We start from the raw sequence: 16887 nt of genomic DNA on the forward strand, positions 1-16887 counted from the left end.
TTCTGGTAGCTGCGTTCCCACAGCCCCGAGCTGTAACTGGAAATGGCTGCGCGGGAGGGAGAGTGCTGGCTGGAATATTCCAGGCTGAAAGAGCCTCCAACTGACCTTTGCAAACCCCCCCGCCCCATAGCCTATAGGTCAAATGCAAGTTTCTCAGTAGCATCTTGAAGGCTGCTTCCAGCAGAGATGGGTTTTAACTGAAGGATGACTCAAGAGGTGTTATTACTGATGCATATCTTGCATAATAATTTAATACACATGGACAGTCTTGCTTTAAAAATCATCTGTCCTAGGTCTTTGTCCCTAGACCTTAGCTGTTGCTGTGCTTTGGAAAGCAAGGCGGCTAGAAGTGCCTCTGTGGCACCTAAAATCTCCCCTCTTCTTTTTATTTTGTGAAAAGCAAAATACCTTACTTTCAAAAAAAGTACTGAGTTGGTCATATAGTATGAACCAAGTGTGCTAGTTAGGCAGGGACCATCTGCTTTTAATTTAAAGTTAGTTTTGACATTGCTTAACAAATCAAGAAGAAAAAACCACCAAGCTATAAGTAACAGACATTTTTAGGTGCCCACAAACCCCAAACCAACTCCAGACCTGGGAAAACTAAAGTGTAAACAGCCACGCCAGCAAGCTGCAGTAATGTGCGTGGCCCTTCTCAGAGAAGCACCTGCCTGGGCAGAAGCCAGGCGTAGTTATGACCTATCGAAGTCCACTGAGCTGCCCAGAGAGCCCCGGCGCTGCCCCAGATATGCTCCCTTACAGCAGCTCAGTCACGTGCCAGCAAGACCAACCACTTCCAAAACCCTTTCGTGTTGTCTCTCTCCCATAGTAGGTAAACTCCAGAAAAAGGACTAAAATCTAAATCCTACCAGCATTAATTATGTGCTCCCTGAGACGTGTGTTACCTTTTTTCCAGCTGAACCGTGTATTTCCCAATATCCAGTATTCGTGGTCATCAAAATGGATTTCCCCGTTGGGTGGGAAGAAGGCATGGGCAAGTTCCCCTGTCGTGCCGTCAAAGCAGTGGTGGATGAGAGACTCCAGACAGTCTGTGTGATTGATAGAGTAGAACCCTGGGGAAAAAAGCAGCAGATTTAGTGTAGCTAGCAGAGTGAGCCCATCCAGGACAGAGACATCTGTGAACTTGTGGTTTACCAAAAAACCCAAAATCTCTTAAGGTATCCCGCATGTTTTCAAACCTACAGAGCTACAAAGGGAAGATATAAACACAAAGCGACAGTCAGGAATGATGGCTACGTGGTGCAGCTCAGCCCTGTGATGACCCTGGATTTAGCGCTCTTTCCAATGGACACAAATAAATCTACTTTCAGAGCGGAACGCTGAGCTCCTTCTGCAGCAGCACATGGAAGCTTTTTTTTTTTGAGAGTGAGAGAAGTTGGACAGTGAAACACCCCAGGATGTAATTAATTGTGCCATTTTAAACGTAAATAAAGAGCCCTAGAGTCATAGCTGCTTGCCATCTTTCTGCTAGCATCATGATAGCGTCGCAGCGCGCCCACTGGAACTGGGCCACCTGGAGCCCACGTGGCAGCGGGACAGGCCCCTGGGAAGCAGCGTCATGCAACACGAGAGCGAAGCGCATGTTGCGAAACAACGGTAAATCTGGTTATCGCAATATTGCTGCCATCTGCACAGGAAATAATTATCTCACACAGACCATAAATCCCACGAAAAATTTACATCTGGAGTTGAGACTGAGCAGATATCACCTCAGCACTAACATTTTTCTAGGCCTGAGACACTCGGGAAGGAACTACTGCATAGTGCTACGGGGGCAGAAGGAAGGGGAGGAGAGGGAGGACAGAGAAAAGACGGCGATTCAACAGGATCAACAGAAGGGAGACTAAAACCATAAACAAGCTGGAATCCACCACCCGCTCTTTGGCTCCGTGTGGCCTCGGATATGTTACTTCACCTTTCAGTACTCAGTTTCCTCAGCTGTGGAACAGAGATAATCCTGTCCCAGTGGCAGATTTTGAGGGTTAATTCTTGTCAAATACCTAAAGCTTCCTGACTGCAAGGTACACAAAAAGTGCTAATTATGACATTATCATCCCCTTAGAGCAACTATAAGCAGTTTCTCTACCTGACTAAAGGCAAACGATGCCCCAGTCCTTGTCGAAGAGGACCTGCTGAGTCCACGCAGCAAAGGAGGACCTTCTCCCGCCTCCGAACGCCTGGTTTGCACAGCGGAACTCCACGCGTCCCTCGTGGCGTTACCGTACCAACAGCGTCCTGGCGGCGCCCGTGCACTCTTACCTATTTTCAAGTCACTAGCTACGTGGCGTGGCACTTCTCTGAAGCTGAACGGTGAAACTTCACTCCACATGCGGAAGGCGGCCGCCAGTCCCTTGCGCGTGTCCCTGGCGTTTATGAGGTTTCTTGGGAAGGACAGGATTCTGTAGGAACACAGAACTACTTCAGGAAAATGCCGTCCCCTTCTCAAACATCAGCTGAAGGCTCTCAGGGCCGCATCAGACAATCAGGTCTTTCCATCCGTTCTAATAGGTTCAAAACAGGAGTAGCTTGAACCGGACAGTAAGAATATTTAATAAACCCCCTGCAGGAACTAATACGTTACTGATGTTCTTTATAATCACGTGTTCTGGACTAAACCTTTAGTTGCGCCTCAAGCACGTCATTTTAGACAAGGTTCTCTTGGAAAACCGTTTTTATCCCAACATCTTCCAGTCTGTTGAGCAGCGCTGCTAGAAGAGGAGACAGCTGCATTTCCGCAGCAGACCAGGTAACTCCTATTCGTGACGCTTCGGCTCCCGCGTATGTGCACACACTGGGTTATAACACTCTCGGGCAGAACTTTTGAATGAGCATTCCAAAGAATATCAAAGCTTTGACAGGAAAACAAGTTTTCTCCTTTTAAAAAAAAACAACCAAACCTCATTACTTGGGAGAGAGACTCGACAGAGGTTCCTGCTTAGGCCACAGGTATAGATACAGCTGAACTGTAAGAAAACTGCTGGTGCAGGATGGCAGAACCATGGAAATGTATAGATGGCTCCTAGAAACTTACCTTGTCCCAAAAGATGATCTGCATTCAGGGAATTGCCTGAAGTGTAGCAATTGGGAAAAGCTGTGTATAGTCTGCTATCCCCTCTGGCTGTATTTTAGCTATGCTGTTTATGTTCTCCCTTCGTCCCAGCACATCCTAAAGGGAGCAGAAGGTTTCGTATCAAGCCAGGCTGTTAATGAGCGTAAACCTGGACAAATAAGACTATCATGAGGCTTAGCCTGTTTGGCATGAGCGTAAAGGGGGATACCCAAGTTCTCTGCTCAGTGTGAAGGAGCCAGGGTCATGCCACCCCCTCATTCTTGGTCTGGGCTTACAGGCAGAACCAACCCCTGCCGCCACCGGGAAGTCAGTGTGTACTGATGAGCACTGCAGCGTCACCCACCGAGCAAGGCGACAGCCACCACCGCACATCCAGCAAATAAGGCCACTGACAGTTACGACGAGACTGCTGCGTAGCTGACGGCGTAACAGCTACCGCGAGAACAGGGGTAACTGCGGCACCAGCCGCACCTTGCAAATCATCCTCCTGGCCTGAACTGGGTGACCTTGAGATACTCCCCCTCCTGCTTCTGTGGGGAAGAAAGGGGTTAGCGCAGAGCTCAGACAGAAGCAACTGCTGCTGCCCCACCTGCCCTCCTCACTCCTTACCTCCATTGCCTCAGGCAAGCCCACTGCAAAGACAGCTCAAAATGCTTTCCTTTCCTGTTTGTTGGTGACAGAAAACTCCCCCACCTGTTACGGTCACAGCCTGGTCAGCTTTCCAGAGCTACAGCATGAGAGAGACCCTCGCAGCTCCATAGCAGTGCCCTCAGCCCAACGCCAAAGAAAAGCTGCAACACGTCGCTGCTGCCAGAGGCCACTTTCAAGGGTTTTCTGAAATCCGAAGTGACCTGCCATTCAAGCCACTGTGGTTTAACAGTTAGTGATTGCAACCCTCTTGAGAGGTCAGGTTCGGGGCTTGCTCTGTACTGTGAAGTCAGGAGCGGCTGGAGTTAGCAGCCACATTAAGAGGACCTTTGTAATCACATAAGACACGGAAAATAAACCTGATTTGGCTCCCGTGTCTCCAGGAAGGTGCAGACTCTCAGCCAGGAGTGAATAACAGGCCTTTCTTCAGTCAAACCTCCAGGACTATGGCTAGTCTGAGGTTTACCGTGACAGTCTGGTTCTACCTGCCGATGTTCATCTTATGAAACTGTTCCTAAGGGGATTCCCTGAACCTCGTTCTGTGTGAACTCATCCTAGCTCTCCTGAAAAACATTCAACAGTGCCATTAATATGTTCCCAGAGAGAAGCAGCATCTTTTCCGGATGCTGCCACCACAGCCCATCGCACTGGACACTTTCAGGGGACTTTCAGCCACGGCTAAAATAAGGAAGAGAGCTGCTCCGAGGCTAAACACCAGACAGGAGTGACACTGCCTTATGCCAGCAGCAGCGGTAGAGCCAGACAGCAACGAGAAACCGTTCGGTGTGAAAATCCATAGGGCTCGGTCAACTTTGGCTCTGAACAGCCTGCTTGCTGAAAGTACTACTAGCGTTGCACATTTACGTAGCTCCCTCATATCGAAACCAGACCGCTCTGTGGCTGTATGGTACTGCTGAAGGGCTGCTGGTTCTGAGCAGTGGTAAACCCGGCCAGAAATCAGTAATCGGGACAGCCACTTCCCTTGGCAGAAACGTCTGAAAATATTAGGGTTAACGTTCGCTCACCCTGGAATTGCCAAAGGATTTTTATTGTTTATTTGTTAGTAATCTAAGAGTTGGCATCCTCTCCAGAAGACAACAGGGAAAAAGAGATCCCTAAAAGCACTCAGGACAGAGCTCTGTCCTCCTGAAATCACAGACTCTTTCAACAGCAATTTCCCCCAGTGATGACTTAGTCTCATATAGCGCTCTTAACAATACCAGCATGACAGAGTTAATACTCAGTTCACCGCCTTCTGAGGGGAGTCCCCAGTTCTGGGATGCCGGTCTCTCTGAAGCCTGGATCTGCCCCTGAGCAGTTAGTTTTACTGTAAATAGCCTCAGCGTGCAGCCATATGTGCTACTAGCTTCTAATCCAGTGACAATGCTTCACATGATCCACAGCTGAGGTGAGAGGCGTGGCACTGGTAGAAATAATTCCTACTTTGGAGTGGCTTCGGCAGCTATCCATCCGCTCACTGGCAAATGGATTAGCAATAGGCATATGGTTAGTATCTATACGCATGGCAGGAAAAACACAGGCCCCGTTTTCACTTAGAAAATACTAATTCTTAGGGCTAATGCAAGTCCGTACTTGTATGTCAAGTTGAAGTGGTCCCATTTCAAGTGCCCTGGTGTGATCGTGTATCGTTTTCTCCGGGCTGGAGGCTGAGGTGGGAATGCTGGACTGTGCAAAGCAGAGGCACTCACTCCGAGAAGACCAGGTGATGTGGCATCTTCCTTAAAAGAGAGAACAGGAGGTTGAAAGAGGTGGGAGAGACTGCAGGACTAACAGTGTAAAAGTGGTACGTACCAGGACTTCTGGGGGCCGGGGAGCACAGCTGGTACTCCCTCCCTTAAGGGTGTCCAGCAGACAAGACTAGCGCATCAGCGGTCAGCGCTTTGCACAGTACGCCTCCTCCGAGAGTGCTGAACAAAACCAACCCAGAGCAAAAGAGGGGCTATACTGTGAGGGGTTCTTGGGGCACGTCTTAGATCAGGCATGCAAGGAAAGGAAGGAAGCAGCGCTCCTCAGCACAGGATCACAGAGGGTCAGTGCTGTTGGCTCCCTTGAGCTGCTGCATCACCCCAGAATAGGGCACTGCAGCCTCTCCACTCTCCTCTTGGAGCACAGCAGACGGAGCAGAAGTGAGGCCTCAGTAGGCTTCTGGCCACAGTGAGTCTGCAGCTCTTCCTGGAAAGTTTTCATTTCTTTTTCATTTTCCTATTGCTCTCCAGCCTCAGCACAGAAGAAATTAAATACTGGACAAATGAGTAAAACAGGCAAGGCTTTGTGCAGAGAGCTCTTTATGAAGCTGCACTGTGGATCTGAAATGCCTTCAAAGTAAATAGGAGCCCTGGAAACCCTGCAGTGCATTTAAAGCCATCATACAGTAAAAGACATCAAATTTGGTGACAGGTCTGACTCAAACTGTAAAAGCCTTTTAGTCCTCAGTAGTGGAGGTAAAAGAAAAGGACCCAACACAGTACTCTGGAAGTCCACCCGCTCTGCCTCCCCTTTTCAGGACTAAGACACTGAGTATCTCTGGGTTGCCTTTGCTCCAGAGGCACCAAGACACTTACTAAGCGATATGCATGGTGGCAGCGCTACAAAAGCTGCACCAGTACGGGTTTGTTCAGCCTCACAGCACGTCCTACAGAAAGCAAGGGTTGTCATTTTACTCCTGGAAGAGCTGAGGCTCTGGAGTCAAAACAGCTTATCCCTGGCCTCACAGCAAGCGAATGGCAAGACAAGACAAGAAGCTCGAACCAACAGCTGCCAGATCCTGCCCAGATCACTAGCCTGTCTCCACGCCTACAGCCAGCCTTGACTGGTAGAAGGCTGGGGACGCTCTGCTAACAGGACACCAGCCTCCTCTGCTCATGTCTGTGAGCCATACTAGCTTCTACCTCGTTCGAATCTCAGTATCTTTCTTTCCTAGAAGGACAGTCTTTTAGCCTTTCTTCCAGCTCAGCTGTGGGTCTGACTCACAATTTTAAATCCTCAGAGACTCTGTGAGCAAGGAATGCGGGGGCCATAGAGCATCGCCTATGAGACAGAAACTAATACCTTGCCTTCTAAGCTGCAAGCTTTTGGCAGGGTATTTGATCCCATTTCTGGGAGCCTTCAGATGCCAACTTGCTCCTGAAAGAGCTCACAGGATCACTTTTTCCCTTTTAACCTTTGTCACTGTTTTCTGTATTAAGGGATCTGGCTGAGGAACCCGTACCTTCTGGTTTGCTCAGCGCAAGGCCTAGCCCCTTCTTCCCCAGGGCATGTGCGATGCGAGTACACTGCCTGTTGTCCCTCTCGCTTCGCCTCCAGTGGCTTTTACCCCTGATTCTACTGAGAATGACATTTTCTCTTGGTATTAAAGGAAAATTTTGCATCCTTTTGAGCAGCACAGACAAGGTGGAGGATCAGCTAGCCTGTGGATCCATGATCTGTTGGAGCTATAATAGAAGCCTGGAGCAGATTAGCTCATAATTACAGGATAAGATGATATTTTCCCTTCTTTTGCAGTTCTTTCAAGTAGGGTAGAATTAGGCAAATCCCTTCTGCCTTTGTTTTTTTCTCTACAATCCTTTGCCAGTATTGGGGCCGATTACACACTTGTTCTGGCAGCAGTCAGGAATAGCCCAGGGTTGCTAGTACTGTGAATTCTCAGTCAGTCTACAGGCTCTGATCTCACTCAGGAGACCTGATAACTTATGATGGGATGAGGTAAGGTATTAACACTTTTCAGTAGCTGTCTGTCCTTGTGATAGATGCTCCTGGTCCTTAGCAAAGCCAGCAGAACACGCAGTGCATCTGCTTTCTAGCCGCTATAATTCACAGCCCAGCCAGTGGCATTTCCAGTTTACAGCAACACACTGCAGAGGCTGAGCAATGGACCCGGCCCGTTCTGCCTCTTCTGTCACTGGGCTATTAAATTACACCAGCATAGGGTGAAATCCTGAGGCTCTTCTTAAAGCCCCCTGGGTATCAGCAGCGGAAAATTAGATAGTCAGAAGCAGCCTGCTGGCTTCTACAAGGAAAACTTCTGCAGCCCCAAGGGAGAAAAATGATTGTCTTTTCTACAGCCATTGAGGTTAAAACCCTAAAGCCATGAGTGCTGAACAAGCCGGGGCGGGGGGAAAGAAGGAAAAAAAGCCTGTGATCCTAGTGAGCTTATCTTCAAAATACAAAACAAAGTAAGGGTGACCAAGGCCCAACAGTGCTTCAACTCTCTCTCCCAACACTGCAATAAACACCAACATATATAAAGGCAAACACTGGCCAACATCCCTGCCCTGCATTATTTACCCTGTGCAGTCAGACCTCCATTAATTTACTTCACTGAGTTGTAATGCATGTAATTCATTCCCCTCTCTCTCTCCTAGTCATGCAGTTCCCCTTTCATAAACTAACCAGTAACGTAACCCTGTGACTTAGTATCAATAAATAAGAGCCCTGAGCATGTGACGCAAACACGGGGTGCTGCTGCCTGGATCTTCATAAGCACGAACAGCAGGAGAGGATGTGAGCACTTAGGGAAGATGGTGTTTTTATTAAATTAAAAGCTAAAATTAAGCTAAAAGCAAAAATTAAGACCAGCTTCTGAGAGTCCCGGAGCCTTGCTACAGTTCCCCCTGAGCAGTCTGTCCCAGCATATCTTGCTAATGGGCGGCCCTTGAAAGAGAATTAATATCAGCTAATAGTTGCTGTAGGTCCAGCATTAACTCCCAGTTTAGATCTTACATGCCATGAGTCCTGCCTCTGGAGTTTCCAGGAAAGCTCAGCTGCTACAGAAATTGGAATATACACATGCCACATCATACTAGGCTGGGAAGCTCAGGAGAGTAGCCAAAGCTCTGAGGGAAAGCAACCCAGATCTTTTGGGTCCACTGTTTGGTTGTCTGCAATCTGCATGAACCTGGTGGTTCCTGGACGCATTAATTACCTTTTAGGATTCTTTGCAAAGAGGAACTCAAACAGACATAAACAGGTCTTGTTGCCTTAACAGGTATTTATATAGTTTAAATTCCTTCCTGAATTTATCTGTCTTCTAAAAAGAATACTTATGCACATTTATTTGATGTCCCCACTCCCCTTTCAAGCATTTGAAAATCAGTTCTGCTCTCCTACCTGATTTTTCTGCACTGCATCTCCAGGTGAATCGCCCACAATAGCCAGCAAAACCACCACAGGCAATATGCATAAAAATCCCACAAAGGTTCTACAGCCATTGCTCTTTTTCTTGTCAACCGAGAGGAAGCTGGTCCTTCTGTTTGCAGTAAGTTGTTCTAGTTGATCCATGCTGTTCTTTAATACCTTTTAGAGGGAGACGCGACAGACACTAAGACATTCTCTTCACAGAATGCATTGGTAATCCTTTTGCTCACAGTTGCATTTGGAGCATTTGTGAGCAGCCCTGCAGTTACTGCCAAAGTTGTGCAGAACCACTGGAGTTTCAAAAAGCTCTAAAAAAAAAAAATAATAATAATAAAAAAGTAGACTTTACATTAAGCCTCTTTCCAATGTGCCAAAGATTCTCTTAGCCTCTGCCAAGTGGTATCATATTACTGCAGCTGAAAGTTGGGCTGGCGGAGGAAAAGCAGCAAAGTGAAACAAGCTGGGATGGACATGAACTCTTTTCGTTAACTGACTGTATAATCAACAGAGGACAAATCTGCAGTTGTCAGCTTTATGTAATGAAAAAAATCGGGGGAAGGGGCAGAAACAGGCATCCAGAAGCCAGCATCATGCCCTTGGAATGCTTCTTTAGGGATGCTTAACGCTAGAAGAGCTGTCAATTGTCAGGGGCTGTCTTCAGGAGCAGAATGAAAAATGAGATGCTGTGAGGGAGCAGGCAGGGCTTCTCTGCTTAGGAAATTCTGGTCAGGGAGTTTACAAGCTCAGATAAAAGTAAATATCAACTCCCTGTCCCATGAAACTTGGCAAGTGACCTGCAAATTTCTGTGTACTTGGGAGCTACCCAGTAAGGGGTTATCATCTGAGAAAGACAAGTATTTTCAGAATCATACTGATTTTGGGCACCTCAGCTTGAGCGTGTCAGAAAGACAGACCTGGAGAAGTGGTCAGTTTGTCTTAAGCTGTTTGGTTCTTTAAGGCATCTCCAGGCTGTAGACATTAAGTCAATTCAGGACTTTTTAAAAAGCTTATTCAGAAATTCTCAGGCTTTCAGAAGTATCTGCACTTTTCTGTCTGGTCACCGAGCGCTCCTGGTCTGGGGTGTCCTTAGCTAAGCAGTTCTGACCAGACAGAGGAAAAGGAGCTGTGCAATCCCCCAGTTTCACAAGCAAATGGCACAGAGGGAGTGGTTCTGTTGCCAGCCAGCATAAAACATTGCTAGGGAATATCTAAAGCATTTGAAAGGTTTCAGAAACTTTGTGTGGTTTTAATAATGAAAAATGGTTTCATCTGAAACGTTTCTCCCTAATTCATAACCAAGCTTGCAACATTTTGTAAGTTTCATATATCTTCAGACTAAAGCTGGCCTGGAGCTTTTAAACAACTCAGAATTAATATGACCAATGAGTCTGTACAATTTCATGAAAAATTTCTTTTTCAATTTTCACCAAGCTCCCCCTGGAGAAAAAAAACACGCTTTCTGCAGAGAGTGGACAAAGCGAAGCGGTTGTTCAGATACCAGGAGAAGGATAGAATAAGGAGTAACACGGAAGGAAGTTATGGATAGAATTACAAAGGAAAGCTGGAACAAGGAGGAAGAGAAAGAGCAGAAAGCAAGGGAACAGGGCTTTAACTCCTGTGGACCAAAGCAGTCAACTGGAGCAGTCTGAGACACCGGCTCATCTCAGCTGTTAGCTACAACTTCCTAGGGATAGTTACCCCTCTTCCCCAGCAGCACAGCCGGCAGAATGAAACATCCTCGTGCTCCAGCACTCTGGAAAACCGCTTTGTTCGGAGCTCCAAAGAGTGGTGCAAATGCACTTACATTTTGGTTTAAGCTGTAGACCATAGAGTGAAGTGAGGAACTGGTAACAACACATTCCTAAACTTGTCAACATCTCAAGTCCGCTGAACAAGTTTCTGTAGACAAGAACACATCTGCAGAAAGACTGATTGAGAAGGGAGTCTTAGAGCAAAAACCTGCCTTGGAACAGGGCTCAAAAACTTCAGCCTAGAGCTCTTCTCCAGTAAAGCAGTACTGGCTTGAAAGACAAACACTGCTAGCAAACACAGCGCTGGAAGAACATTGAGTCTCCGTCATGGAACTGCGTAACAGCATTACGCGCATCCACCTTTCATACGGCTAGGAAGAGTCAGCAGTGTTTGAAGAAGATTTTAAGATTTTATGCACTGTTACCTGGGCCCTCTCCTCTTGCCAGAGTATCTGAGCATCTCACAGTTGCTCAGAGCATTTCATCTCACATCAGACTCGAAGGTAGGGCGGCGCTGTTATCTGCACCTCACAGGTTAAGACCATACTGTGCAGGAGAAAAGACTTGCCTGGTGTCAAGCATGGAATCTTGCAGAGCAGGAACCTGAGATCTTCCAAGCACCCAGTCAGTGCCTTACTGTTTCTGAAGATGACTACACGAGCCTGAGTTTTAAGGCATAGACTGAGAACTCACATAACCACATAAGCCTGAGGGAACTAAGAATTTCCTCTGTCCCAACGTAAAGAAAGTAGAAGTTTTTGTATAACACCTCTTGGCCCAGGCCTCCCTTCCCAAATTTAGTATCTAGAGCTTTACTAAATGTGCATTCTTGAGGACCTAATTGCTTCTGAATACTTATTCATGCAGCTACTCAAGGCTAGCACAGCCAAGGCTTTTTCTGTGAGTCACTGAAGTATTCTGAACGGCAAAAGGCACCACACTGTATATTAGCCATTTATCTTCTTGCCCCGCATGTGGTGGGTGAATGGGAATCTTTAGCTGCAGAGATGATTCAAGACCTCTGTGACATTTAGGATAGCAAGCAGGTTGTACCGTGATGGATCAGAGGCGAGAGCGCTGGGTTTCTTGGAAAGCACGTAGTTCGCTTCCCCGCCATGTGCCCATCCACACAGAAATTCAGTGCCTGTGCATCCAACTTTACCAAACCACTGGCTGCAGAATACTTTCAAAACTTTTAAAGTTTAAGCCAAATATTTGCTCAGAAACCAGCTCAGCAGTAAGGCCAAGACAAACCTCAGTTATTATGGCAATGAGAGTCAGATGAGGAAAGCTCTTCTGCTGAGGTATTCAGAACTTACAGATGCAACTTGTGGAGCTTAGGGAGACACATGAATTAATGCTGCGCACGCTAACAGTCCTTCTGATAAAGTCACTGTGCATCTGGATTCTTTGGTGCACAAGTTCTGGCCAGAACCCTCGGTGCCACTGATGGTCAAAAGCAAAATTTCAGGTTTATATTTAGTTCATTAATACTGTGGCAGTTAAATTTCAAGCATAGCTCTCTTCTGTAGATATTTTAAGGATTCTTAGGGCCAGAGTGCACATCTGTTGACATTTCATCCGTGTTCCCTGCCCTAGGTTAAGAATATCATGGCTTACCCAAGAGATACTTGTGCTTAAAGGACTCTCAAATGCAGCCATCAGTGGCCTCAAATCTACAGCACTTGACAGAATTTAAGCCTCTTTCAAATGCTTCAGACAACTCTCCAGCCTCTCTGCTGGGAGCCAGCATTGCCCCGTGCCAAGGGCAAGAAGTTTGTCAGAATTCTAGAGTTTTCTCTCTGTCTTTTCCAATAGCTGAAAATATTCTCCATGCTTTGTCAGGCAGCCTGAGCCCCTGAAACGACTGCTTTTATACAAATGCAGAGAACTGCTGCTGTGGCTTCGAGTTCTGATGAATTTTAGAGGTCTCAGGTTCTCAAGTGCGGATATTTGGTTTGGACTACAGGCGAGAACTGTCATCCTGACTATATTTGGACAGAAAAACATTCCTGGCTTTGGTTTCTGCACAGTGTCTAAAAGCAATGGAACACATTACACTTTGAGGGAATCCATATGGTGTAACGGGGAATAGGAAAGGAAGGCAGGGAACAGAACTGACTTTGCTTTGTCTTCATACTGTTAGCAGCAGTGACCAGGGCCTGGATATCATTCGCAGGGAGCTGGGATTTTCTAAGCAAACAGGGGTGCATATCCTGAGATCTCTGCATACAGTGAATGTCACTTGAAAAAGCAGGCTCTGCACAGATGTCAGAAGGGAATGAATGTTGCATAAAACCTACAATTGGCAACTGGAGACTAGGGAGAACACGAAAAATTGGATCTTTTGCTCAACACAATGCACTTTCCTTGTCAAATCACCTCAGTCTCGCTTTGTTCTTTTCAATCCTAATTGCTGAAATATTTAAAGTGGGGCTGCCATATAACGCACAACATATGGCTACATTCCCAAGGGCAAGTCTGAGCTCAAAAATAAATACTTTCTCGCTTCCATGTTTTAGTCTTAGCATTTCTCTCCTCCCCTTTATTCAGCATTGTTAACATTAAATGTTACTTTCAGCACTGTTTCTAAATGGTTATCTCTGCTACATTTGCCACAGATAAGAGGAAATTTAGCCCCGGTGCAGCAGGCCAGCTTCATCCGAGTCCCCAAGACGACGCAAGAACAATTTATTACAACATATCTATACTCATGCTAAGAGGCACCACATGGAAAACAACCATTAGTGCTAGAGCTGCAGCTGTCTGACTATCCAAAATGAATCTCGCCTCTCATGAAACCTCTTATTTATTCATGGCTTAAGTGCCTATTATTCTGCATTGGAACAAACTGCTCTCATTAGCTTCCCCTGTTGTGAACTGGGAGTTCTACACGGAGGCGGGGAAGACAGGGAAAGAAGGAGGACCTAACATCTGATTGTGTCTGATGGCTCAAGGCATGAGCACCAGCATTTCACCTCCAGGGCACCAGTCCAAATCCAGGCCACGGGCAGGGGAGGGGGGATGAACACAGCTGAATGTGATTTACCACATATTGGCTCCTTGGTGGCCCATGTGAAAAGAATTAGCAAATCCTCATATAGCTCTTATTTTAAAAAGCACTTACTTATTTATCCCTTCATCTCACAACTTGGGGGAAAAAAAAACAACAAAACAACCCAACATTCTTGCATGGTTCCTGTGGGAACAGCAGTTAAAACTTGTACTTTCTCAGTGGGTTATGAACTAAAAAGGCTTGTATCTGCTGTAGCAGGGAGCAATATTCCCGAGGGATGGGGAAAATAAGAATGTGCTTTAGTCCCCAAGCATTCTTCCACTTTCTATCATGCAGCCCCTCGTGATTAGCATTTGCTGATGTTCCTAGAAAAATCCATGGTCTGCTGAATAGCAAATGAGCTGAAAACAAGGGCTCGCTCCAGCTGGCAAAGAAAACGGAATATTTTGCTTCACTGTCAATTCAGAGCTGCAGCTCACAGAAGTGCCTGTACCGGCCTGACCTTGTGTTACCAGAGAGACATGGTCTTGACCCCAGTCAGAAGCTCAGCAGTCCAGTCATGGCCACGTAGAGATTAGAATTTCAGGAATGAAATGAGGGAAAAGTTTTTCACCATACACAAAGTGTGTCCATAATGGAGTAAGAATGGCTTCCATAGGTGGGGATATTTTTGCTGTTGGTCTTTGGTGGGCTATATTAATAATCTGTAATCCATTTGTGGATGGACAAATCCTCCTGAAATCCTGGGAACAGCATGGACTGGTGGGAACATAATCAAAGGAGAGGTGGGTTCTTTTCCTGACTGCCTTATGACAAGCAATCTCCCTCTCTCTACTCCCTCAGTCTAAACCGTCCATGTGAAACACAGAGTTTTGGCCACATTACCAAAGGGAGTGCTTCAGAAACCCTAGTTCTGAGTATGAGATGAGGTGCTGTCTTATATTTAAAGCTTTACACAGAAGGACTCAGCAAGATCTTTCCCTTTCAAAGCCATTGCTGTACATTGCTGCAAGGTACAGAGCTGCATTTCGCGAGATGGCAGAAGTCCCCGTGAAAACAAGGACTCCCAAGCTCATTTGCAGAAGGTCTGTCAGCCTCATTTGTGGGAGACCAACTGGTAATAAACATCCAGCAGAGAGTTACTCACTATCCACACTGATTAACAACAATATTTGTCTTTTGTCTTTAAAGGAGCATTTGCCTACTGCTCTGACAACTCCTTGCCTCCCTTCAGCCCCTTGCTGTTCCTATAACCAGCAAGAATACCAGCTGGTAACAGGAGAAAGGGGAGGCACATCTTCCCCACTTTGCCCCCTCCTTTCCTCTCTCATAATCTCTAGCTGAATTTAACGCAGCTCCTGATTTCAGTCCAGGCTCTTGGCTCTTTTCGTTCTTACTACAGATATCTTTTTCTTCTCGTACTTCAGATTCAAGCCTGGACTGGAGCAGAGAAACTACTTTGCAGGCTGAGAGCACAGGCCAGGTTACACACGAGCTAGATGAACTAGCAAGTACACAAAGCTAACCATTTCACCGAGCGTGGCACTCAATCAGCCACAAGTCACTCTCTGATCCTGGCCCTCCATGTAAGCAGGTTTATCAGAGAAGATAAAACAGCAGAACCTTTCTCACCAAAGCCTCAAACTCCCGTGAAGCTTGCCAAAAACATACCTGGCACAAGTGGGCATCTGCTTGCCTTCTGTTATCTCTTGCTCCTGTGGCTCCACTGACCATCTTGTTTCTTCTGTTGTGGTGCAGCAATTCCCTTCTTCTTACTGGGAAAATGAAATGGTCAAAATGGTGCTTAACAGCTCAACTCTTGCTCCTCAAAAGCAATCACAGCAAGAACAGGGAGACAAAAGAATGTACTCCCAACCTGAATGCCATGTTTACAAACCTTCTGCGGTTCTTAAGCAGGTATATCATGCTTTGCCCAATTCCATCTCTCATTTGGCCATACAGTGAATTTCAGGTATGAAAACAAGATCAGGGGATCTTAGAATGAAACTTCCATTTAAAAAGAAAATAAATCATAAATTGAGGGGAGCTCTTCTTTCCCTACAAAATCTCTTTTCATTAGCCAGGAAAAAAAAATCATCTCCATTTTCTGCAACAGCTGCACAGCTTGGAAGTCGAAGGTTGCAGTCTTCCTACAATTTTTTTCCTTTAGGGAGAATAATCACTTGGAGTCCTCTCTTCATTTAGGATCCAAAGAAATTATTTTAAAAATGAAGCAGAGGCTCCCTGTTGTTTTTCTCCTGAATAAACTGACACCTTAGGCATAAGAGATGAGAATAATACAACTGACATTGACCAGTTTGCCACCTCTGTCCCCTCTTCCCCAGACGCCAGCACACACAAACATTTAAAACACACGACGAAGTACCGACCCATTTTACCTTTAGTAAACTGCTTTTGGATTTGATGTAAAGGCTTGCGGAAGAACCGCGTTTCAAAAAAAAATGCTCAGCATGGGGTTGGGGTAATATGTAGTCTGGGCAATTATTCGCTTGCACCAAATAGTGGTTAAAGCAGCTCTTACATTATAAAGGTGTCTCGTTCTTGTATTTTTTGAAAATGGCCTTTGCACAGTGTTTCTCTATTGCTGCCCTACCACAATACAGCAAATGTTTTAGGGAAACGTCTGGTTTATTCCAAAGGAATTTTCACTAACATGAACTTCTAGGAAACAAGTAAACGAGTATCTGCACCTCTGATTTTAACCAAAGCTGCACCTGAAATTCAGCTTCAGGTTATTCGGGTGTTAAACCTAACCCAACCAATTAATTTAGGGGTTAAATCTGATCCATTTTCACAGCTCAGAAAAATCCACTGAAACTATAACAGCCTCAAGTGAATATTCTGACAAAGATTATCTATTAGGAGTCAGAGGGTGGGACGTAGGAGTTTCTCACAACACCAAGGGATTATGCAGAAGTAGTAAATATTCCTGTAAATACCATATATTCCACAGAGTTAAAAACATCTGTAAAAGATTTGCCAGCTCTTTGCTAATGAACAAAGATAGTAGAGGAACACGATATTTTTGTTTGTTTTAAATATTGCTTGCAATACGTAACAAACAGTATGCTTGTGCATAATTGTGTCATTCAAGATATACACCACACACGCAAACACGTACGTGTACATACACACACGCATGGCACACTAGCCCTACAGGTTGTCACCACTTCCACCAACAGTTATTTTACAGGATGGACTCAGTG

At 45.9% G+C, this 16887-nt stretch overlaps 1 protein-coding gene across 3 annotated transcripts in view; it reads right to left on the reverse strand.

Annotated features, from left to right (window-relative positions):
- The window catches only part of MMP23B (matrix metallopeptidase 23B), a 24437-nt gene extending 7626 nt beyond the window's left edge, over positions 1 to 16811 (reverse strand). The window contains exons 1-5 of one of the 3 annotated variants that reach the window (XM_009500346.2): positions 15332 to 16811; positions 8867 to 9052; positions 5333 to 5478; positions 2281 to 2420; positions 906 to 1073 (exon numbers count right to left, since the gene is read on the reverse strand). In XM_009500346.2, coding sequence (XP_009498641.2) covers positions 906 to 1073; positions 2281 to 2420; positions 5333 to 5478; positions 8867 to 9052; positions 15332 to 15394 — 703 coding nt within the window. In that variant the 5' untranslated portion in view covers positions 15395 to 16811. Of the gene's footprint in view, positions 1 to 905; positions 1074 to 2280; positions 2421 to 5332; positions 5479 to 8866; positions 9693 to 15331 lie in introns of those variants that run through there. The other 2 variants (XM_064470462.1, XM_009500347.2) reach the window with 2 other exon arrangements.
- Positions 16812 to 16887: the final 76 nt, after the last annotated feature.

This window comes from Phalacrocorax carbo, chromosome 20 (assembly GCF_963921805.1).
Source record: "Phalacrocorax carbo chromosome 20, bPhaCar2.1, whole genome shotgun sequence".
NCBI classification, from domain to species: Eukaryota; Metazoa; Chordata; class Aves; order Suliformes; family Phalacrocoracidae; genus Phalacrocorax; species Phalacrocorax carbo.